This window comes from Podarcis tiliguerta (genome assembly GCF_965153285.1).
Source record: "Podarcis tiliguerta genome assembly, chromosome: 10".
In the NCBI taxonomy this organism is placed as follows: Eukaryota; Metazoa; Chordata; class Lepidosauria; order Squamata; family Lacertidae; genus Podarcis; species Podarcis tiliguerta.
Window position 1 is genome coordinate 10,249,166 of NC_139543.1, and position 24,743 is coordinate 10,273,908.

At 38.4% G+C, this 24,743-nt stretch overlaps 1 protein-coding gene across 3 annotated transcripts in view; it reads right to left on the reverse strand.

Moving 5' to 3' along the window:
• The window catches only part of CELSR1 (cadherin EGF LAG seven-pass G-type receptor 1), a 156,921-nt gene that overhangs the window by 78,415 nt on the left and 53,763 nt on the right, over window positions 1-24,743 (reverse strand). For all 3 annotated transcript variants that reach the window (XM_083399204.1, XM_083399203.1, XM_083399205.1), the window contains exon 2: window positions 10,842-11,480. In XM_083399204.1, coding sequence (XP_083255330.1) covers window positions 10,842-11,480 — 639 coding nt within the window. The remainder of the gene's footprint in view (window positions 1-10,841; window positions 11,481-24,743) is intronic.

Genomic DNA, 24,743 nt, shown 5'->3' on the forward strand with positions numbered 1-24,743 from the left:
CTGTGAAAGGCCCACAGAGTAATGGGTTTCTTACATTGTATAGGGCAGGACTATTGACTCAGATTAACAACCCAGACAGAAACTGTGAATTCACACTCCTGTAAAAACACCTCTTCTCATACTTGTTATCTCCAATATGAATAGTAAGAAACAAAATCATCTTTGATCTCTGTGTTGGTTTACATGTGTACCTGGCATGTAAGTGGAACACAGTTGCAAGACATAGTCTTCTTCTCCTCCTCCCCCAAAACACACAAAACCTTTAGCATGAACTGAACTGAGGTCCACATGGCTATGCCTCTCATGGGACCTTTTAATTCCTTGAATGTTCAAGCAGGATCTATTCATATATGAATCTGCATACAAATGATCTGGTACGCATAAGGTTCTGAGCTTCTGAGCCACACATCCATTGTCTGTTGAGCCCATGTGTGAATCAGCTCTGCCTCACACATATTAATATAGTGTTTGCTTTCTGCACACCAATATTTTGACAAAATCAAGAAAAATGTGACAGCAATTAAGCCTAAAAGCTAGTGCAGTTGTAGTGCTTATTTTAGAATGTTGGGTTAGTATTTGGGAGACCAGAGTTAGAATTCTTTGGGCTATCTCTCAGCCTAACCTACCAAACAAGGTTGTTGTCAGAACAGAGAGGAGGAGAAACACATACGCTACCGTGAACTCTTTGGAAGAAAGGCTGGATATAAATGTAACAATAAATTAACTTAAATTAATAAAAAGGCTGCATTGATTCAAAAATTCAAAAGGAATTGTTTCTACATAAGCATGTTTATCTCAGGTTGTCTTGTGTGATTTGTGCTCATACTGTATTATGATGGCCATTGGCTATAAACAATAAAATCGACTGACATCAGATTGTAAGCTTGCAAATAAAAGTTTTGGAAGGTTATGTGTCACTTTGATGGTAAGCCACTGCCGCAGAGGTGCTATTCTTGTGCTATACACAGATAAGACAGTGAAAATGCTTAGGATTGGGATGCTAATGCTCACGCTGTGCAAATATTTAAATTTGTGAACTGGAGAAAGTATGGTATGATGCTTCATGTCACTTTGTCTCATCAAGAATGACACTTGTCAGAATTGGAAGCTCTGCATTTCTCGCAATAAATATAAACTAATTTTGGGGTAAGACAACAAAAATGGGGTAATACAAGAGTGACAGCAGCAATTGGGTAGACAGGCCAGGAAGATATAAATGTGGCATTCCATGCATATTGTTCCAGCAGAAAGAGAGCTCTCACTACTCCCTCAGATTTCACAGAGGAGCCACGCTAGACTGAGGCATTTCACTTCTAGAAGCTACTGCAGTGACTAGCAACATTGTGCTTGTTGAACAGTTCAAGAGAATTCAAAAGCTTTTGTGCCTTTTGGTTGGTCCTAATAAAGTCATTACCCGACTGTTTTTCTGCTTATGGACCAAAACAGCTTCCCTGATTTTTTATAATGCTAATAAAGTGAGCAAAGTTTACACTTTTTAATACAACCAGGGTTTAAAAACTATAGGCGGAGATGGAGTAGCTGTTTTCTCCTCCTCCTCCTACTCCTCCTCCCCTACAGTCTCTCTCTGTCTCTCTCTCTTTCACAAACACACACACACACAGGCAGACAATTTGGGATCCCTCTTTTCTTTTTAATTTGGATTTTTAAAAAATAATTTAAAGAGGAAAGAAACAATGTATTTGGGATTACAAGTTATTTAGGGCACATCTGCTAACAGCAACAAAAACAATTCCCCCGTCAGCAGAAAATGCAAACACATTCTCAAGATTATATACTTAATTTCCATTGTTTACAAAAGGCTGTCCAGTGTCCTTAATCCATGATGTCAACAGAAGCTGTACAGCAAGCTGGCTTTATTTATTTACGAACTTACTTAAGGTTCTTGCACTATTCATGGAAATAAGTACATCATTTTTATCTGATTGGTCGTTAAGTGTTCTTACAACCAAGCCTGGATAAATAAAAATGTAAAGTATGAATAGTTAAAAAACAAGTAGGGGATCTGAATAGAAAGGAAGAGGGGAATAACAGTTTGCCCAGAAGCTTAAATTTACCCATTTAAGCCTTGCTGAATATACTGTAATCCAGGTTTCAGTTATTTGCAGACACACCTCCATACACCTGACAACTACAAATAGTGTGCCTCAAGCCAGGAATTCAGTATGATGATACCCTTTGTTAATTTAGCCTCTGGCTGTGCTGTGTTGATGGGGTGGGGCTCGGGGCCTTGCCATGCAATGTTCTGAGGGCTATCTCTTCCAGATACTCAGTTAAAGGTGCTATCCTACACTTGCCTGATCAAAAAAAAAGGAGCACTGAATTCAATGTGACCTCCTACCAGTATGTGTAGTGTGTCCAGAACTGCGTAAGAGTGCAAAAAACAAAACAAAACACCACTTCATGACATAAACAATAATAATAAAGCAGACTGTGGTTAGTTGAATTCAGTATCCGCAAACAGTAACACGCAGATTTGAGCTATGGTCAATAACTCTGAATGTTAGCAGATCACCAGTTTGCATTATACAGTATTGAGATATGAGCAGCAATCAGTAAGTCAGTTACTTTGAAGCAATTCCCTGCTAACTCTCAGGGTTTAACACAGGACAAACATGTTTAAGATACACACATAAATATTAGAGTTGTTTTCAGCACCATGGGTGATATCCAATGCTGGTGATATCAGTGGGTCTACTTTGAGTATGACTGATACTGGGGAAAGAACACACCTCATTGGCAGAGCATCTGCTATGAATGTAGAAGGTCCCAATTTCAATCCCTAGCATCTCCAGGTAAGACAGATACAGACTTCTGTCTGAAACCTTAGAGACCTGCTTCTGGTCAATGTAAACAATACTGGGCTAAATGGACCAAGGGTCTGAGTGGCGGAGACTGCCAGGTTACCTTGTATTCGCCATCTTGAGCTCATGGTGGAAGAAATGCATGATATAAATGATAATAATTAGATAACAGGGCAGTTTCCAATGTTATCAACGAGAGACTTAACTATGCTGAGGATAGCAACAGTGTGAGTTTTTAGTATCAGGAGGAACTGGCAATAGTTGCAGCTATTATAATTTATCAGCCTATCAAAAATGCCAGCTGAGAGCAGCAGGGGTGAGCATTCAATCCGTCTGCCAGAAAAAGGGAATTGGCAGACAGGAGCAGCCACTGTCCAGGAGAGCGAATATATGCATCTGCTTGTGGTGGCCTTAGCTGCTTTTGCCAGTTGCTCACTGCCCACTGCCCACTCTGAGCAGCAGATGCATTCACTTACCTTCACTCTCTAGAGGGAGTAGGTAGGCAACTGGCAAGAACAGTTGGGAGAGCCAAATGTTTTGCATCAATTAAAAAACCCCCCAAAGTGGTTCAAGAAATTCACATATAGAGATTTTATATCACCTGGGAGGCCATCTCCATGTCGGTGCTCTGTGTCCTTGTAATTTTGTATTCAAGAATATATAAGAGAGAAATTAAAGCCCAAAATTTCACGTACAAAAATGTATATCTACTTTTAATACAATTAAATCTGCTTTATACTCTTTGCGAACATGCTTTTTATTTTCTGCTGATAACATTCTGAGTATCTGGTGTTGGGTTATCTGCTTTTGAATGGGAGAATAGCTCTGGTGGTGTAATAAATATAATATTTTGTTTTAATCCTTAAATATATATTATACATCCAATCATGTTAGAATGTCCAGTTACGTATGTATATGTAATTTAATGATAAATAAATAAATAAATAAATGAATTTAGAAATGGAAATAACATTCTTAGTCAAAAAGGGGGGGGGGGCTCAGACCCAGCAGAACTGATTCCTTGGCATGGTAGCAATTTGATTAATTATTTAGCATCTTGTTATCATGCTAGTTCAGCACTAATGAGAAGCCTTATTGCAAAGGGAAGTGTGTGACTAGGCTGCCAGTTGGGACTCAACATCATGCTGATCAGGCAACCTAAAGACAATAATTCATAATACTTGTATTTGTGAGCAATTAATCACAAGCAGTTATACCAAATTCAAATCAGAAAAGACCTGCACAATACCTTCCTTTAATATTTCTTCATTTTGCACACACAGCCCTGAAGTACCATTATGAATAACAATAGAAAGTTATACTCGGAGGGGAAGAGTTTATGCACAGCCTTAAAGGGAGAAAAAGATACTCAGAGACTTGTGCAACTCAAATAAAACTCCCCCTGGGAAGGCAAAGGCACAGGCTTTGCATACCTTGGAAAACAGGAACAAAGGAAGTTGCCTTATACTGAGTTAGGACATTGGTCCATCTAGCTCAGTAGTGTACCTCTGGGCACTTCTCCTTAGCTGAAATTTCAGTGAGCCAGAGGGCATTCTGTGTAATACTCTGCCACTTTCATGATATAACAGGTTTCTGGAGAGCCAGTAATGGAAATACAGTAATATTGCTAATAAAGATGCCTAGAGGTCAGTAAAAAAGGAGGCACACTTGCCAAGACAAGGGGCAATGTTTGTCCTTCTCTGTGTACCCTCTCCAAGGGAGGCATGGAGGGTGGCAACATGAGAACAGCTCTTTTCAGTGGTAACCCCCTGTTGTGAAATGTTCTCCCCAGGGAGGCGTGCAGGGCACCGTCACTGACTGCGTTTAGGAGCCAGGCAAAGACGGTGCTTTTCAGCCAGGCTTTTGGAATTAACTTGGAAGTTTTGTATTACATTGCAAGTTGTTCTAAGTTTACTTTGACTTTTAAAAAGTGACTAATCATTCCAGTATTATTAGCGCAATGGTCAAGAATAAACGAGGAAATACAGAAGAAATGTCTAATGTTGTGTCTCTATACAGCTACGAAGCATCTGGGGTGATTTGACCCTCTTGACTTTGCCATTCAATTTCCTTTTTATCAATCCCTTCATTTTCGGGAAGTTTCTTCTATTGTTAATTTATTACCTCCTAGCAACAATATGGAGAGTTAATTTATTTTCTTCTTCTTTAAAGTGTGGGTGCCTATTTGCTTTTGCAAAGCAATGGAAAAGTATTCCACATCCACTGGAAACAAACAAAACAATGTATGAAGACTGGCATTTATGCAATTGACTAAGATCCCCAGTTTGATGCTGATGAGCATGAATATGGGAACTGGCCCTCAGACGTCTTAAGTGTTTTTATCAGTATTATTGTAATAGTTTTTTCATCAGGTGAAGAAGCATCTTATGACCTCAGGGCTAAAAAATTCCATACTCTCAAAATACCACCCAAAACTATTCAGCAAAGGGCAAAACCATGGACATACCCCCAACAGGAGTTATTTCTCCAGTCTGTGGTGGAATCACCTATAGGATGAAGGTGACACTGTGAACTTCTGGGTTCATGGGTGGGTGGGGAAAGGAGGATTTAGTGATTACACTGATGTTAGGCATATCACTTTCAATTGCAAAGCTTCCTTAATGCCAGCACTTTAAAATGCTTTTGTAACATCAGAAATCCTGTCAAACCATTTTAAAGCCTAATTAAAAAGAACAAACAAGAATGTTGAATCTCCAGAAGGGGCTTCAAAAGAAGACAGACCAGGACTTTGATCTGTTGAAACATTTCCACAGGCAAAAAAGTAACAGATGCCAAGAGGGGAGGGGGAATACTCAAGGTTTTCAGTGATGAGTGTGCATTGCACCCGGGGCTGGTTGAACAGGTCAACTGAATAGTGCTGAATTCTGTAGATGAACACCAACAGAGACATCTCAGTAATCAGTAACTGAGACAGAATGGAAGATCTGCACATCTACTGGTCAGTGCTCTGTTGACAGTGCAGAAAAGTTGGAATTGACTTTTAGAAACCTCATGGCAGAACGAAGTTAACCCCAGAGGTGATTTATGGCACTTTGACTTGGGTGAAACAGTCAACAGTAAATCAGTAATGTCAAAACCAAGAAATGAGCCAAGTATTCAATATTACAATTAATTTAACAGCTTTCTCTCCCGCTAACAAGAAACCGTCTCTCATCAAACTATTAAATTAACTAATTGTGCGTACACAAATTGATGGTTTCAACACATAAAGGGCTAATCTGCACTACTGGATGAAACAGATTATCTGGATCCATTTCAATCTGGATTCTGACTCAGATTTGGAATTGCTTGCTGGCTCTGATGGATGGCCTATATTGAGAGATAGATGGAGGTATATAACCCTGCTTATTTTGTTGGATATCTCTGGAGGATTTAATACCAGCTAACCATGGTATTCTCCCACATAGGGTCTCTGAGTTGAGGGATCAAGGGCATCATTTTTCAGTGGCTCTGCTCCTACCTAGAGGGCCAGTTCCAGAGGAGGCACTGTGCTACTACTGTATTTCAGCCCAGTAGCATCTATGTTATGGGGTCCCACATGGATCAATTTTGTTTCTTATGTTCAACATTTACATAAAGTTAATGAAGGATATTATAAGAGGATACGTAATTGGATGGTATCAATATGCCAATGACACTCAGCTCTACCTATATTTCCCAGCTATCTCAGTGCTTGGGAAAAGCGATGGATTGAATGAGGGTTAATAAATTTAAAATTAATCATGACAAAACGGGTGCTGTTTTTGGATGGTTCATCTGCACAGGAAGGAACCTGCCTTCTCCTTAAAATATCAGGTGTGCAGTCTGTGGGTGCTATTTGGTTAATCTTTATCACCTGCACCTATTGGGTGATATGCCCAATAGTGTATCCACTGTTCTCTCTCTCTCTCTCTCTCTCTCTTAAATTCTAGGCTGTATTTTAAGATAGTGTTGCTATTTCAAGCCCTTGGAATGATAGTGTGTGAAAAACAATTACAAATAAGTACGCTTTAGTCTTACTTTACTGTTGTGTAGCATAAAACAATCTTCAGAAAAGAAGGGAATGCTTAAGTCCATAAGATGAGTCTGCTGGATCAAGTCAATGGCCCCTATAGACAAGCATCTTGTTCTCACAGTGGCCTGTGGAAAGCCTGCAAGCTGGACTTGGGAGCAACAGTATTCTGCCCATCCACAGTCCCCACAACTGGTATTCAGAGGCATAGTGCCTTTGACAGTGGAGGAAGAACATAGTCCAGATTCCCAGACACAATGAACAAATGCTCTGCCTGACCTGCTAATCAAACACATAGAAACTGTAAAGAAAAGAAGTGTTTTAACTTGCAGAAGTGGGTGAAAGCTTGCTACTGACCAGCTCAGTAACTGAAATATAACTTAATCATACACTGCACAAGAATGATTAATTTCTGCATTATTGTGTTTTGCAATTCTCCTGAATGTAGTACATTGTGCAACTGGCAAAATTAATCTCTCCGCCTTGAAGACTCCAGAGCATTACTTCTCACGATTACAGAAAGAGACAGAGGAAAGCCTTCTAATGACTCCAGGGCTTGAATAAAAACACTGTTACACAGGCACAAGCAAGTTCACATGACCACTGTACAGGATGATGCTGGTTGGGTTTTCTTTCCTTTCTTTGAGCACAAGCCAAAATTTCCACCCCATTGTTTGATCCATTTTGGAAAGGTTTGCAAGAGCAGCATGCAAAATAGCAATTTTTGTGACCAACAAACAGCTCCAGTGCGCAGAACCCATCTAACCCCTGCCCCCCTGCTGTAGTAAGTAGGGATTTAATTTTTTTCTCACAAAAGGAGGCGAAACAGCTAAGGAACTTGCAGAAAAACAGATACAGAGGCTCCATACTGCAACAGAAACTTTTTTGATTCCCTGGGCAGTGACTAATTTGGCATGTTTCTTTTACTTGCATTTAGTAAACAAAGTAAAAAAAAGTTTGAACTGTCATGCTTGCCTAATATGGTATTTGCAACTGACATCCATCGTTACAAATGAATGTTAAGAAAAGGGGGGAAATCAATGGGAAAATCAGAAGCTGGAAAATGTTCTGCCCACATTACTGCTGGAAACCCAAACTCTTGGACTGACATGCTGATTTTAGTACTAGGTAGTAATTTTACAAAATGTGAACATAAAATCTGTTCTCTTGCTGCTTTATGTCCAAGACATATGCTTCCTACATACAAGATGGGGGGAATGGGACACTTGGGAATCTACATTCTCTAGTCTATGACATGTTGTGTTTCTTCCTTACCACAAGCATCTTCATAGTCTGAGATTGTTGTAGGCAGGTATTCAAGCAAGTGAATGTACGTTTTTGGCCAAATGAAATTAAGTTGCTCCAGATCTGATTTAAACCCACAAATATTATGTCTCCTTATCACTCACCTCCCTGCATCACAGGAAGTACAGTCTGTCCCAGGTAATTATAATTGGTGGGTATTTCCATTTCAAAAATAGCTCATAAAAGCTCTGTGTAGCTGACTATTTGAAACAGAAGACTCCTGAAGACAGAGAAACTTTCATCATGTATAAATTACATCTAAACAAATGAAAAGCTTCAAAGTATTGTGGGAGAAATGAGAATGGGAGGGGGAAAGAAGCCTCTTCATTGGGATGTAATTGCCTTTTGGAGGAAATCAAGGTGTTTGGGGATAGAAGTATATCTGTAATATAATCTAAGCAAACAGATGAAAGATTTTGTGCTATTTTCTTGTAATTATTTTTCCAAGCATAGGGTTAAGTGGATTTTGAGAGCTTCCAGAGTACACTGCATTTCCTTGAGGATTAGCACTCCAACAAGGGTAGTCCAGCCTTTTAAGTCTAGGATAAGATTTTCAAAAAGACAGCATCAGAAGGTTCCAGTGTGCACTGGCACTACAAATTCCCTACATTCCTCAACTTTCAGTCAAGCAAAAGTGAATACCCACACCACATTTTTGCCTGTATGCACCAGGGCAGCCACCATTGGGGATGATTTTTGTTCCAGCCGTAAAAAGCATTTATCAATTTACATGGTCAATAGCTGTGCTGTGGCCATTCTTCTGGCAAATATGCAGATTCTGTGGCCTCACATGCAGCTATAGCTCCAAACATGTTTGAGAACTATGATCCAGAGTATCTTGTCAAGGTAGATAAAGAATTTAAGAAATGAGAGATAAATTGTAGTTAAGGAAAGGAGTATCAACCATCTGTTTTTGAGCATAGTAGTGGAACCCATGGCACTCTTATTAACTGTTGTTGGTCTCCAATTCCATAATTCCTAACCATTTACTATGCTGGCTGGAACTATGGGAGTTCAAGTCCAATGATGTCTGCATGAGAACAGGTTCCTCATTCCTATTTTATAGGCAACAACCATTCTCAGGGGAAATGTGAATATGCCTCACACTAAATCCATTTATCTTCTATTATCTGCATCTGAGGGCACACTCATGACTTACATGGAGCATTTGCAGTGTTTATGCTAGTGCATAGTGACATGAAGATGCAAAAGTGAAGATGCATGTTCACACAGTGAACTCATTCCAACTAAAACACATAGTAAGCACACACCCAGAAACCATGGCCACTTGGGTTCATCAGTGCATATAAATGTACAATCCAATGGCCCCTGAGAGGGCACTGCAGGGGCCATGGAGCAGACTAGATCTATCCCCCACCCCGCATTGTCAGAGACAGACCTGATGTCAGAGCTCACCTCTTTGATACCACCAGCTTCTCTAAAGCCCTGGCCCAACTAACATTGCAGCTTCTACACAGGAAAAGCCAAGTAGTGTGGAAGGGATAGGATTCAAAGGATCCTAAGCCTTCCTAGTGCCCAGAAAGAATCAATTTAGACATGCATCTGAGTGCATCTATAGCTGTCTTTCCCTTTCCTCCTATTGTTCCCAATAGGAGGGGAAGGTGTTTAAAGGAGGAACAATTTTGTGTTCCACTGTTTGTTTCTTCTCTGTGTATATAAATCTTCACAACTGACCCCAAAACTACATGATTCAATATAACTGAACTGTTCTAGCAAGTCCAGATTGTATGCAAGCGTTTCCTCATCTCTTCAGAGTTGAGCTGGTGCTCTATAGCAGGTTCTGTTGGGAAGTGCCAGAAGCCCTGTTGTCCAGATACAGAAACATTCCACATGTGTAGGGTGTGTGAGAATTAACCCTGATAACCTCGGCTTTGATCTCTGTTCATTTTGCCATCTTTTCTGTACATAGTTTATGACACTTCTTTGGTCTGCACCATTCACCAGCTTCTGGAGAAGAGGAGGTTAAGGGGTGATATGACAGCCATGTTCAAATATATAAAAGGATGTCATATAGAGGAGGGAGAAAGGTTGTTTTCTGCTGCTCCAGAAAAGCGGACACGGAGCAATGGATCCAAACTACAAGAAAGAAGATTCCACCTAAACATTAGGAAGAACTTCCTGACAGTAAGAGCTGTTTGACAGTGGAATTTGCTGCCAAGGAGTGTGGTGGAGTCTCCTTCTTTGGAGGTCTTTAAGCAGAGGCTTGACAACCATATGTCAGGAGTGCTCTGATGGTGTTTCCTGCTTGGCAGGGGGTTGGACTCGATGGCCCTTGTGGTCTATTCCAACTCTATGATTCTATGATTCTATCACACCACAGCCATCTCAGTTGTTCAGAGGAAAGATAACAATTGAAACAACTGTGAGGTGGGATTTATATTGCCTTAATTTACTGCACTGGCCCTCCGTAGCCTATACCCCTGATTCTACTTAGACAACAGTCCAGTTAAAGAATCTTAGTTAACTGGGGATGCGAGGGACTGAACACTGGACCTTGTGCATGCAAAGCATGCTCTGGGTCTTCCCCCTGCTCCTGTTTATTTATAGTTAGGTTTAAATTTGGCCTTATGCTTTGGCTTCTTTTTGGTATTTTGATTTACCGAGAAGCTAGAAGGTTGGCCTTTCTTTAACACATAACACATGCATAATGCAATGCTTATTTCACAAAAGTAAGAACATACCCGTGTAGTCTTCATAACATTCACAAGTGTAGCCTCCTTCTCGGCTTCGGCAAAGGCCATTGTTTCCACAAGGGTTAGAGTAGCACAAGTCAATTTCCGTTTCACAGTAGTCACCTGTAAACCCAGGGGGACACCGACACCTCAGTCCATTGATGGGGTGTATGGGTCGGAAGAGGACAGTGTTTGAGCTGATAAATGGAGCAGAGCTGTCAAATTTAAGTACGGACACACACTTCATGTAGTTTTCACAAGGCTCCCGCAGACAAATGTTGTCATCAAAAGGCAATACCCGCTGGGTAGATATCAATGTTAGGAGTGTCCTGTTGAGGTATATCTGCTCCTGAAGGTCCTCCGAGGGGAAGAACTTGTTCCGAATGCCACCAGGAAGCAAAGCAGAAAAGGTCACATTCAGAATATTGGAGCTGACATCTGTGTCGTTTTGAATATTGAAAACAAAAATGCCCTCTTTGGTTGTCGACAGCACAGTAGCCACACCTTCCACAAAGAGAGCAAGCAGTGGTGAGAGAAACTTCTCTTGGGACATGTTTTCCAGTCGTACTGTGATACTGTTGGTCAGCATGTCATCAGTAATGATCGTCACCCGTAAGGTGCAAAGCGCTGTAACACTGTGAATGCCATCTATGGAGGAAAGAGAGAAGAATCAGAGGTGTTTCCAGAAACATTCCCAAGTGCTTACACATGCAGGCACCATCAAATATGGGGTGCTGATTCATAGCATGCACAAGAGCAGTAAAGAGTATGCCAGCCAACATCTCAAATGGCCAGTGGTAGTTCAGTGCTGTAAAGACTCCACAAATGGCAGCAGCCAGGAGGACCTGGCCCACTGATAACTGTGAGGTCAAAATGAGCCCTGACAGCACGGAAATGAGTAGGATCAATGAAGTTATTTAGAATGGAACTTTATGCATTTCAGATCAGTAGCTGGCAGCTTACAATACACACTATGGAGTTCTCGCTTTCTACACAACACCCACATTATCCACTCAAGCAGGAGGCTCAAATTCAAGGAGCTAAAACTAAAAGTAGACTTTGTCAGGAGGGATTCCAGGAGCTCCATAAGCAAAAATACAATCTAACTCTCATTCTACCAACCAAGAAAAATTCACCAGTTCCACCACAATCCTCATATATCCGAATCTAAAGTACAAATGTAGATAGTCTCAAAATCCAGGAAATAAATAAAACAATAACGTTAAACCTTTTGATTTTGGAGGTCAATCTTATTCCCTTTCACCTTGCCAGAAAATTATGAACCAGGAACTTTTCCAGGGCTCCAAATGTAATGGGATCTGATAAAGCATATGCAGTTACCACATCCTATGTACAAATAAATAAACTAAATATTTGTGTATGCGTGCTTGTGTATATAAACATATGCTTCTTAAGTTTATTACAACTTTGAAATTGCAAATCTAGCATTGTATCCATTCAATAATTTTATGCAACAATGCATTTTTGAAAATAAACATTTTCCATAGAATAAAATCATATTTTAAAGAGTTTAAAGAAAAGAAACTGGGGAAAAACCATGAAAAAATATGGTGGTCGAAAATTTTCTACCCTACATGACTGCAGTTAATTTTCTGAGATTTACTTGTGCAAGCTATACAGCCAAGATAGTTAAATAAAGCAGAAAACTGAAATACATCAAGTAAAGAGGAATTTCATCTCTAATGCCCATAGAAAATTGTTTTGGTTTGTTCTCCATCTGTTATCTCTAATCTATCTGCATCGGGGACTTCCGGTTCAGCGCGATCGCGATCGCAAGCGGGGATTCTTCCGAGCGGAGAATCCCGAGTTTTCTGGAGGAAAAAAGGGGTTCCACAGGGCGCCGTGGTCCCCGGAAAAAGTACCTGGAGGGTGTCCAGATACACTGGTTCCCGCGGAGCCGAAACGCGGACCTCCCGGCTGTCAGGTAACTCCCGTAAGGGAGCGAAGAGTACAGCGGGGGGGAGACGCGGGCTGAGGGAAGCCATAGCTGACTCCGGAAAACGAAGCCCCGAGCTTGCAGGGTGAGCGCTGGATTCTCAAAAAAAAGAAATTCGATCCTAAAGAGCTTATTAAAATTAGATTGGAGACAAAGGAAGGACTCGGAACAAAAAGGAAAAGATAAAAGAGCTCAGCTGTCATCTGGAATCAGCACAGACGCAGCGATAAAAGCAAAGCTGACTAAAGAGTGAGTGTCGCTAGCGGCTAAAGTTCTTCTCTCCCTCCCAACTTTTAAAGGAATTTAAGAAGATACAAAATAACTAAAAGAAGGTGAAAGTTGGGGAGGAGGGCAAAGGGACTAATATTTGGATACTTTAAGGTCTCTTTGTAACGGTGAGACAAAAGAAGAAGATAGAAAGTATTTTAGTTCTGTTTTTTGAAAAAAAAAAAAAAAGGAAAAAGCTCTGCGCAACGGAAGTGAAGCTTCCGACTCCATTTTGGCTACTTTTTTCTCGGTCATACATGTCGGATCTTATAGGGGTGAAGAAGATTAAATAACTTGGAACTTCTGCTTTGATTTGTTGCCATCTTAGGAGCATTTGACACAAAACAAAACCTGTATGAACTAGCTACAATTATTTTTGACTATTTAAAAAGCCAGAACTACCTGAGAAAGTGAAGATTTAAAAACTCCGGACCTTTTTGAACTATTGTAGACCCCTGGTGGATGGAAAAGAAATAACATTTCTTCTTTTTTTCTTTCTTTCTTTCTTTTCTGGCTTTTTTTGTACTTTTGTATTTTTTATAACTAAGAGCCCTAATTAAGACTGTTGGTTGGACTCGTAATTTTTGGGGCTGCCAATCACTGCAAGAAGGAACCTGCTTAATTCTTGAGATATCTATAACATATGGAATAATCTTGGATCTAATTTTGGATCTAATTTCAGATCTAATTCCTTTTTGCTCCTTTTCTTTTTCTTCTTTTTTTTTTGTCTTTTTTTGGGTTTTTTTGGCTTTTTCTTTTTTTTTGAGTGGCTTTGTTGGTCACTGTTTAATTTTCACTTATTTTTACTACTTTTATCATTATTATTCAATGGTGGCAGGAAGATAAAGCTGAAGAAGTGGGAAGAGTAATTTTGCCTTCCTTTTTTTCTATTTTTGGCATTTTTATTTCCTATTTTTTATTTTCATCTCTTTTTTTTCCCTTTTTTTTTTCTCTTCTCTTTTCTTTCTTTGGGGGGGTGACTGGAGTATTGAGGGCCTAATTTGTACAGAAGAGCATAAAGAGGATTGACTTAACTGGGGGCAGGAGGTTGCAATAGGGACCTAAATTGGGATCTTACTCTGGAGGGACTATATTTGGACTCAATACCAGAATTTCCTGAAAGAGTTTTGTGAAGGGTTTATCTACCGAGCGGCAAGAGGTTTGAGCTGAAAAGGAGGGGAGGAGGGGAAGGGAGTGAAGGAGAAAAAATAAAAAATACGTATATATAAAAAAATAAAAAAGGGAAAATAAGGAAAAGTAGAAACTTAAATATAGGTTCATAATAAGACTGAACTGTATTAATTGATCAATATTAACTGAACTGTATAAATATTGAGACTGTATTCTGCTATTAACATTGAGTTATTTTGGTCTGTGTTCCTCAGAAGTGATTTCTCAAATTGTGAAAACATTAATATAATTGTGAAAACATTAATATAATTGTGAAAACAGTAATATAATTGGGGAAAATGTCTCATCAACAAAAGAAAGGAGGTAATGGGGGGACCCCGGCAGAGAGAAAGGGGTCAAAGCAAGAATCAGATTTCAAATCAGAAATATTAAAGATGTTTGCAGATATTAGACAAAGTGAAAAGAATTTGGAATCAAAATTAGAACAAGTAGATACAAAGATTGGAAAATTGGATAGGAAAATAGATGAGACAGTTAATGAATTGAAGGGGCAGATTAAAGAGGTTTCTAAGAGAACACAGGCGCTGGAGGAAGGAATGAAGAGGACACGGCTGGAAATGAAAGAATTGAAAAAAGAAGAGGAAAAGATTAAGGTGGGGCTCTCAGAAACAAACAAATTACAGGAAGAGATGTGGGATGCGATCTCTATGAACGAACTACGACAGCGAGAAGTGAATTTAAGATTGAGAGCTATACCAGAGACTCAGGGAGAAGATATTAGACAAAAACTAATAACAGAATTAGCACAATGGTTGGAATTACAAATTGAAGAAGTGAAAAACGCAGTACAAAACGCCTTCAGGATGAGAGTGAGAACGACCAAATCAAAGAAATTTCCAGGCGATTGCCTCATAACCTTCAAGGACAGAGAAATGAGAAATTTGATTCTTCAGAGAAATAGAGTAAAAAGATTATATATAGATGGCAGTTACATAATCATCTTTAAAGATATCCCAATCAGACTGTTAAAGCGAAGACTCCCTTATAAACCCCTGGCACAAATTCTCAAGAAGAACAACATTGAATTTAAATGGGAATACCCAGAAGGGATTTCCTTTGTTTACAAAAGTAAAAGGCATAGGTTGAACAGACCAGAGGAGATAGGCAAATTTCAGAGGAAATATAAGGAATTGATAACAGAAGAGGAAGAAGATAAAGACAAAGGAGAATCCGAAGAAGTTGGAGCTACCGGTGGAGCAGACCCAGAAGAAAAAGAGAAGAAAGGGGAAAGGACGGACGAAGAAGAAGAGGAAGAAGAGGAAGAACAAGAAGAAGAAGAAGAGGAAACAGACAGATTATAAAAAAAGGCAATCTATTGTAATTTTTTTTATTTTTATATTTTTATTTTTATTTTTATTTTTTATAACCAGGAAGTACAATGGCGTTAAAAATATGGAATTGGAATATTAATGGGATGAACGAAAAGAAAAAACGGAACAAAGTGGAACAATATTTAAAGAAGAAAAACCTGGACATCATCTGTTTACAAGAGACGCATGTAGCAAGAAGACATAGAAAAATTTTGATTAACAAAAGACTTGGGAACGAATTTATATCATCTGATAAAGAAAAGAAAAGAGGAGTAGTCTTGTATATTAAAAATAAAATTGAAGCCCAACAAATCTTTAAAGATGAAGAAGGAAGAATTATTGCTGTACAGATCAACTGGCAAGGCGACAAATTGATAATAGTCGGGATTTACGCACCTAATGGAAACAAGACTGATTTTTACAAAAAGTTGGAAGAAAAATTGTTTGAATATATGGACCAAAAGATAATCGTGATGGGAGATATGAATGGGGTTGTCTCAACAGAAATGGATAGACTAAGAGACAAAGGGACAAAAGAAGGTAAATTACCTAAAACTTTTTTCGAAATGGCAAAAAACTGTAACCTAATTGATATCTGGAGACTGAGACATCCACTTGAAAAACAGTTTACGTTTTATTCAGAACCAAATCAGTCAATGTCTAGAATCGACCAAATTTGGATCTCCAACGAATTAACCTCAAGAATCTTACAAATTGAAATCCAACCCAAAGTAATTTCAGATCACAGTCCAATTAAATTAGAGATAAAAGGTTGGGAAGAAAGAACTCTCAGATGGAGAATGAATGATTACCTATTAGATGACCAAAAAACTTTACAAGATGCACAAAAGAAATTGATGGAATATTTCGAGGATAACTGTAATAAGGGTACGAAGATGAGTATAGTCTGGGACGCAAGCAAGGCAGTGATGAGAGGGTTCTTCATACAACGGAATTCAATTAAAAAGAAAAATAGAGAGAAAGAAAAGAAAGAGATCCTTAAACAAATAATGGACAATGAGCAAAAATTAATTAAAAAACCAAATAATTCCAAAATTAAACAAAGCATTAAGGTGCTCCAAACACAATTTGCCATGATAATAAATAGAGAAGTGGAGTGGAACATCAAAAGGTTAAGACAGAAAAATTTTGAATTTGCTAATAAATCTGGGAAGTGGCTGGCTTGGCAAATTAAGAAAAGAAAAGAACAAAATACAATAAATAAAATTATAGTAGATGGAGAAGAGATAACTAATCCGAAAGGAATCAGAGACGGATTCTTGGATTTTTACAGACAATTGTATAAAAACAAAGAGAAAAACAACATGAGGAAAATAGAGAGATACTTAAAAGAAAAAGAGGTGCAAAAGATCCCGACAGAAAAGAAAGACAAGCTGAACACCCCGATAGATAATGAGGAGATAACAGAGATTATAAAAGAGTTGAAAAAAGGGAAAGCCCCAGGACCAGATGGATTCACAGCAAGCTATTATAAAGAACTGAGACAAACTCTGACGGTACCATTGACAGAAGTAATGAATAATATTTTGAAAGAAAGGGAAATACCGGAGACGTGGAAAGAAGCCTTCATAACGTTTATCCCAAAGCAAGATGCAGACCTAACACAAGTAAAAAACTATAGGCCAATCTCTTTATTGAATACAGACTATAAAATCTTTGCGGGAGTAATGGCGAAAAGGCTGAAAAAGGTCCTACAAGAAATTATCCACGATGATCAAGCAGGCTTCCTTCCTGGCAGGCAGATGAGGGACAACGTCAGGAATATAATTAATATTCTAGAATATCTGACAGCCAGGAATGAGAAACAGGCAATTATGATGTTTGTAGATGCCGAAAAGGCATTTGACAACATATCATGGGATTTCATGCTAAAAAATTTAGAATATATGGAAATGGGGAAGGACTTTTTCAATGGAATAAAGGCAATTTACACGGAACAAAGAGCAAAATTGATGGTGAATAATGTAATTACGGAAGAGGTAAAAATATCGAAAGGTACAAGGCAGGGATGCCCTCTCTCGCCTCTGCTGTTTATAATGGTTCTGGAAGTCTTTTTAAACTCTATAAGGAAAAACGAAATGATAAAAGGGGTGTCAGTAGGACAAAACGAATATAAAGTCAAAGCCTTTGCGGATGATCTGGTAATAATGATGGAAAATCCGATAGAGAGTGCAAATAAAGTGTTAGAAGAGATCGAACAATTTGGTATGGTGGCAGGCTTCATATTAAATAAGAAAAAAACCAAAATCATAGTTAAAAATATGGAACAAACTCTGAAAGAAGATCTGCAACAACAAACTGGCATTGAAGTTGCGAAAAAAGTTAAATACTTGGGTATATGGCTAACTCCAAAAAACATAGATTTGTTTCAGAATAATTATATACCAGTATGGAACGGAATTAAGAAGGACTTAGAGGTGTGGGGAAGATTGAGGCTATCTTTTTGGGGCAGAATATCAACGATTAAGATGTGTGTACTCCCAAAGATGTTATTTCTATTTCAGATGATACCAATACTGAAAGGGACGAGGATATTTAAAGAGTGGCAAAGAGGTATCTCGAGATACATCTGGCAGGGCAAAAAGCCGAGGATCCAATTTAAACTGTTAACGGATGCGAGAGAAAGGGGAGGATTTGCCCTGCCAGACTTGAAATTATATTATGAGGCCTCGTGTCTATGTTGGATAAAAGAGTGGATAAAACTAAAGAATACAAAATTGTTAGATCTGGAGGGATTTGATAACAGATTTGGGTGGCACGCGTACTTATGGCGGGAGAACAAGAAGGGCCACAAAACTTTTGAAGATCACATTTTTCGGAAATCGCTAAAAGAAGTATGGGAGAGATATAAAAATTTGTTGGAATCAGGGGTCCCACACTGGCTATCCCCACTGGAGGTTATGTGTGTTAAAAGGACTAATATGAGAGGTAATTGGATTACTTATGGAGATTTAGTGGTTAAAGACGGAGAAAAATGGAGACTGAAGCCATATGAACATGTAAAAGAATATGTATTTGACTGGTTTAATTATTATCAGATAAATGATATGTTTAAAAAAGATTTGAAAGAGAAAGGCTATAAAGAGAAAGACTCAAGATTTCAAACAGAAATAGTAAATAGTGATTGCAAAATAATCTCAAAAATGTATAAAATGTTATTGGAATGGTATACGATGGACGAGGAAGTGAAGTCGGTAATGATCCATTGGGCTAGGGATTTTGGGTACAACATATATTGGGAAGAGTGGGTGAAAATATGGAATAATAACTTGAAGTTTACAGCATGCACCACGCTAAAGGAAAACACGATGAAAATGGTATACAGATGGTATATCACACCAGTAAAATTAGCAAAAATGTTTAAAACAAACAATAAGTGCTGGAAATGTAAAGAGAAAGAGGGGACTTTCATTCATATGTGGTGGGAATGCAAAAAAGTGAAGGGGTTCTGGGAGTTGATATACAATGAGTTAAAAAAGATGTTAAAATACAGTTTTGCAAAAAAACCAGAAACTTTCCTTCTAGGAATAATGAGAAATGAAATTAATAAAAAAGACTGTAAACTTTTTCAGTACGCGATAACAGCTGCGAGATTATTAATAGCCCAAAAATGGAAACAGGAAGATCTACCGACTTTGGAGGAATGGAGAATGAAGTTAACGGATTACGCAGAACTGGACAAGCTAACAGGGAAAATTAGATACCAAAAAGATCACAAATTCATTGAGGACTGGGAAAAATTTTCGGAGTATTTGAAGAGGGTATGTGAGGAGCAAACAACGCTAGTGGGGTTTAAAGAAGCTTTGTGAAAAGAAAATAAGGAATATCGCAAAAATGCAAACAAATTTGTTGAGATATATTTATTATTTATTTACTTACTGACTTTATTATTTATTTACTTACTTAAAGGTGATACAAAACTGAGGAATGCGCAGATAAAATTGTAAATACGGACGATTGTCAGAGAAGTCGAGGGAAGTCCATTAAATTGTAAATATTATTTTGAAATTTGTATGACTGTAAATATTTATGAAAAAATGGAATAAAAATTATATTGGAAAAAAAAAAAATCTATCTGCATCAAAAACCTAAGGATGACTTGTTTCATCTTAAGTCTCAATGTTTTTAATTGACTTGCTGCTAAGTATTACTTTAATAGTCTATTATTTATATTATTGCATTTTCTGTGAATGTTCTTAACCACCTTGAGTGCTGTTTTATAGGGGATTGGTAGGAAATAAGTTATCCCCATTAATAAATAAAATAAATGTGCTCCTCATCATAATAAACTCTTTGCTCACTTATCTAATACCTTTACAATTTTGAATTAGAGAAGCAGTAGGTGAAGGCCATTACTGAAAATGGTAGTGAAAGTTTCACAGATTAATCAACAGAAAAAACAATCTCATGTGTTTCTAGTGCGTATCTCAGAAGTACTCACAGAGTTCAACGCAATGAGGACTGCAGCCTGAGTGATCAACTCTAATCTGTTAACTGTGTATTGTTCATATAAAAATATAGTAACTATATTAAAATTACCTACAAACCTGAGTAAAACAATCCATCTACTTGCCTTTAATGCTATGATGCAGTTTATCTATGTCAGTTTTGTTGCAAAATTTTAAAAAACTTTTTAAGCTGAACCATTTAAGTTAGGAAGGACTATGGATCTGAATAAATACATTAACCACACCAGCACTAAACATTTTCAGTCACTAGTGATCAGCCTAGACAGAAGTTCCTAAAACAGGCTTGTCAGGTTAACCAGTAGTGTCTTTTGCATCTTTTAACATCAATCATTCTGAAACCTGATTATCAAGCAGATGCATAGCTGGAATACTTAAAAGTATTCAGTAGCAGCGGTATATTGCAATGAGCAGGGGCATCAAAGACTTGGTGCCATTCATCAAGTTGCTTGCATGCTTTCACTCATAGTCTGAACACCCACAACCCCAACTTTATTTAAAAGGTAGATGTCTCATTGCAATTAGCATTGTCTTTATCTTGATGTGAAGAGATTGGTGAGCATTTGGATAAGTCTTAAGGGGGAAAGGAGAAAAGCCAAGTCTCTTCTCCTGAAGAGCTCATTAGTGGAAGCAACTTCCTACCCCTGCACCCCGCCATATTCTCCTCCTATATTGGTCAACGAAACTGTACTCATAACATAACATATTTGGGTTAATTAGCTATTTAACCCATAGTGTGCTTCAACCAAAGTAAAAAATGGACCGCTGTAACTAATTCTGCAAATGGGGCTGGCTTTAACTGTGAGAAACCTTGGTTAGACTAAATATCCACCCCCCCCCCAAAGGCGGTTGCCAAAAATTCCAAAAGCAGAATCCGGACATGAGAATAGATCAACAGATGATGCCTATAAATGTAACCATTTCTAAGTCCCATTGATTTCAGTAATAAGGAGTTAGGGATGTGCTTGAACCACAAAAAAATAAGGAGTAAATAATTCCCCGGCTATCTCTGACTTGCCTTTCAAGCAAGGGAACCAATGCACCATCTTTAAAACTCTGAAACAGGAAAATGACTGCTAATAATATAGGTAACCCAGAACCACTAGGAAAAAACTATGGATTTTCTTGCTGAATTCCATGGCATGTGAATTGCACTTGAAAGGTACAGTTCAGATATCATTTAAGAAAACAGCAAAACTCTTGTTGCTTTTAACAATAAATGTAGATTCAGTGCATGGGCAGAGTGTGGATTTCAGCACAATAGAAATATAGGATGCAACTTATTACAGTAAATGAACACAAACAACACTAACTAATCATTCAGGCTTCCTTTGCAATAACTGCCATCTAGATATAAGCCTCAAGTTGGTTTCTGGTTCCCGGTTCCTATGCAACAGGGGGGTTGCGTGTTTTGCCTCCTGGCAGCACAATGTATTATTATAGTTCCTCTCTCATAACTACAGTGAAGAAAAGGTACTGAACAAAGAGCTTTTTTCCCCTTAAGAAAAGCACAATGATGTATATCACATGGTATGTATACCAAGAAGACAAAATATCATTACTGTGTGAGAAACCACTGGAGTCCAGGAACTGTCATAATCAATATCAACTGTCACAATATACAAGACGGCTTCCCCAGAATTCCCAGCATCTATTCTGACACAGTTAATAAATCACCATAAAAGGCACAGCGTCAAGACACCATACAGCTTTGTCCTCCAAAAAGTGAGCACAAAAGGAAATTGGACATGAATGCAAGCAGCTATGGTGAAATACAAACTATAAAGCAGTTTAAAATAACTTTGTTCAATCCTACAACACAAGGATAGTGGAGTATTGAAAAGAAACCATATTTAAAAATAAATAAAAGAATTTTATTTAAAATTGTTAGTGCAATAAGCACAACCATGTTTTTGTCAGACGACTGGCCTCTGACTAATTGCTATAGGCCACAGCATGCGATAAAATCAGTTTGTTAGAAATTGTTCACTTAAAAAATAGGACGGACTTGTGCCTAGCGCTTATGAAAGAACAATACGCCTTATTCTGAGGGCCTCCGCTAGAATGAAAATGCAATGAGCTAATAATACAACCCAACTCCAACACTTGTTGCAGCAACAAACTTGCTGAGAAGGGGGTCATCAACCTCTGCCCCAGCATGAGGCATGATGTTATAAAGGCTCTGCTGTGATGTTATGACTGCACCACAAAAAACTGAACACTGACACAAATGCTGATGATTAAAGACTGTGCATTAAGGTTTAAGCAACTTGTTTAAACTGAGGGATATTAACTATAACTGTACATTGAATCTCAACTAAGGAGAAGTGAAAGGCTGAAATTTTTAATGTTTAACGCTGCAGTCATATTAAACACCTGCAAGTAAGTTCCACTGAATTCCATAAAACATGCTTCTGAGTAGACTTGCATACTTATGTGCATTTAACATGCACATTCAGCTTTATGTGCCTGACAAAAAAAAACTAAAAAGGGGACAGAAAGGGGATGAGTGTCCAGGAAAAGACTTTGGCAAACCCACCCACTATTGAACCCAATAGGTTTTGATTATACACAATTTTGGCTTTAGACACAATCTTGGGAATGTAACTCCAACGTGAAATGAGAGTCGCCTGTACAAAATCCCAGTCAGTCACTTTGTACAACAAAGGCAGCTGACCAGATAAAAACTCATACAACTTTGGAAGTGAAATATAGATAGTCTTCCACCTCGGGAGACCCATTTACTGTCGTACTCCAAGTATGACAATGACAGCAATCTTATTCCCATTTTCCCAGGACTAAGCCAAATTGAATTCACTAGGAGTTACTTCTGAGTAGACATAGTTAGGATTGCAGTCTCTAAGTCTGGATTCAATTCAACAAAATCTTTCTGAATCCTTGGATGAAAATAATATAAACAACTGAGGAAATATTATTAAAGAAAAGTTGAAAAAGTCATTCTAACGTTCTGTTCCGTTTATGTAATTTGCAGGGAGACTGTTTTATTTTATCACCATGAATCTTTCACTGATATCTTTTTAAAAGATGAGTCATATTTATCTTTGGTGATTAAGGCTGGAGATCTGGAAATGCTTCATAAAAGGGAGGCAAATGTTTTGGGTTTCTTTAAGCTCCCACTTACAAGATATCACCTTTGTGGATGTCTGAATAGTGTGACTAAATTAAGAATATGACCTCAGTAAGGAAATGAAAACTGGAAAAGGAACTGCATTTCCTTTGCTGTAAAGGGCAAAAGCCAATTCCTTTGCCACAGGCAGAACCACTGTCCCTAGAATTGGAAATAACTTTTTTAAAAAAAAAATGCATTCCCCTATTTCACTCAAATAGGAGAATCTGCAGACAAATAGGGAGATTGTGATCCAGTCAGCCAGGAGATTCAGGATTGAGTCTGGTACCTAGGGAATTGAGTCTGTTCCCTAGGGAATTTGCAACATTTTAAAAAGACCTGCTTGAATTAACTTCCAATTTATCAAACATATACCGCATTTTGAAAGTGTTTCGATGAGGAACATGTGGTTCTCTAGATGTCACTGGGACTGCAACTACCAACAGCCCTGAACACTGGTCTTATTGGCTGGGGATTACAGGAGTCTGAGTCCAGCAATGTCTAGAGGGCCACAGGGTCTATCCCTGCTCTAAAGTCTTGTTTGCGCAGATCTGGTAATTTAGAGAACCCATAGGAACAAATCACACATACCCCAAGCCTTTCTAGATACTGTGCCTTGAACTCATGTACTCCTTCCACGCTCTCACATGGATGCTGTAATTTTCTCTTTTACTTTCTGGTTTTCACAGACTAGTTTCCGGCTACATTCACATTGGGAAGACTGACTTGCACAATGCAATGTTTGCCAATTAGAAAACTTCTTCCAATTTTATTTATTTAAGAAGCAAACTGGTTTACGTACAGCATAGTTTGCCCAATTAAGACACTCTCTGGTTTGTGAAAACCAATCAGTTTCCTGCACCATAGAATCCACACCACAGTCCCCTGTGCAGAAGACTGATTGGTAGAAGTTGTAAACTATCTTTCTGAAAGGCTTTATCTCTTGCTCCTTATCTTCTCATTGAGGATTAGTTTCTCATGAATTTCAGGATTTGACACATTTTTCAAACCATTTGAGAACTTCTGCTTTAAGCAGTCATTTTCCATATACGGTGGTGCCTCGGGTTATGTACCATCCTCCTTACGAACGCTTTGGGTTACAAGCTCTGCTAACCTGGAAGTAGAAGCTCCTGGTTGCGAATTTTGCGCAGGGATGTGAGCGGAAGTCGCGTGAAAGCGCGCCTCGTGTTAAGAACAGTTTTGGGTTACAAACGGAGCTCCGGAACAGATTAAGTTCGTAACCAGAGGTACCACTGTAAATAGTTTTAGCTCAGACAGTGCAAGGAGAGCAAAGTGCCTACGTAAAAAGCCAACTCTTGAAGGCAATGCCCTGCTTATGAGCAGGAAGAATCTCCCCCCTCAATATAAAACATATACATTAACACTCAGAAAGTATCACATGTCATTAATTTTGTGTAAAAATATAGCATTTATGTGTAATCTTTAACAGGGCATCCCTACACAAAACACAAAAATCACTTCCACCACGTAACAACTGATTTTGGAGTCAACTGATTTTGGAGTCAGCATGATTCACATGATTACCGTAGACTAAATATATGGGATGCATAG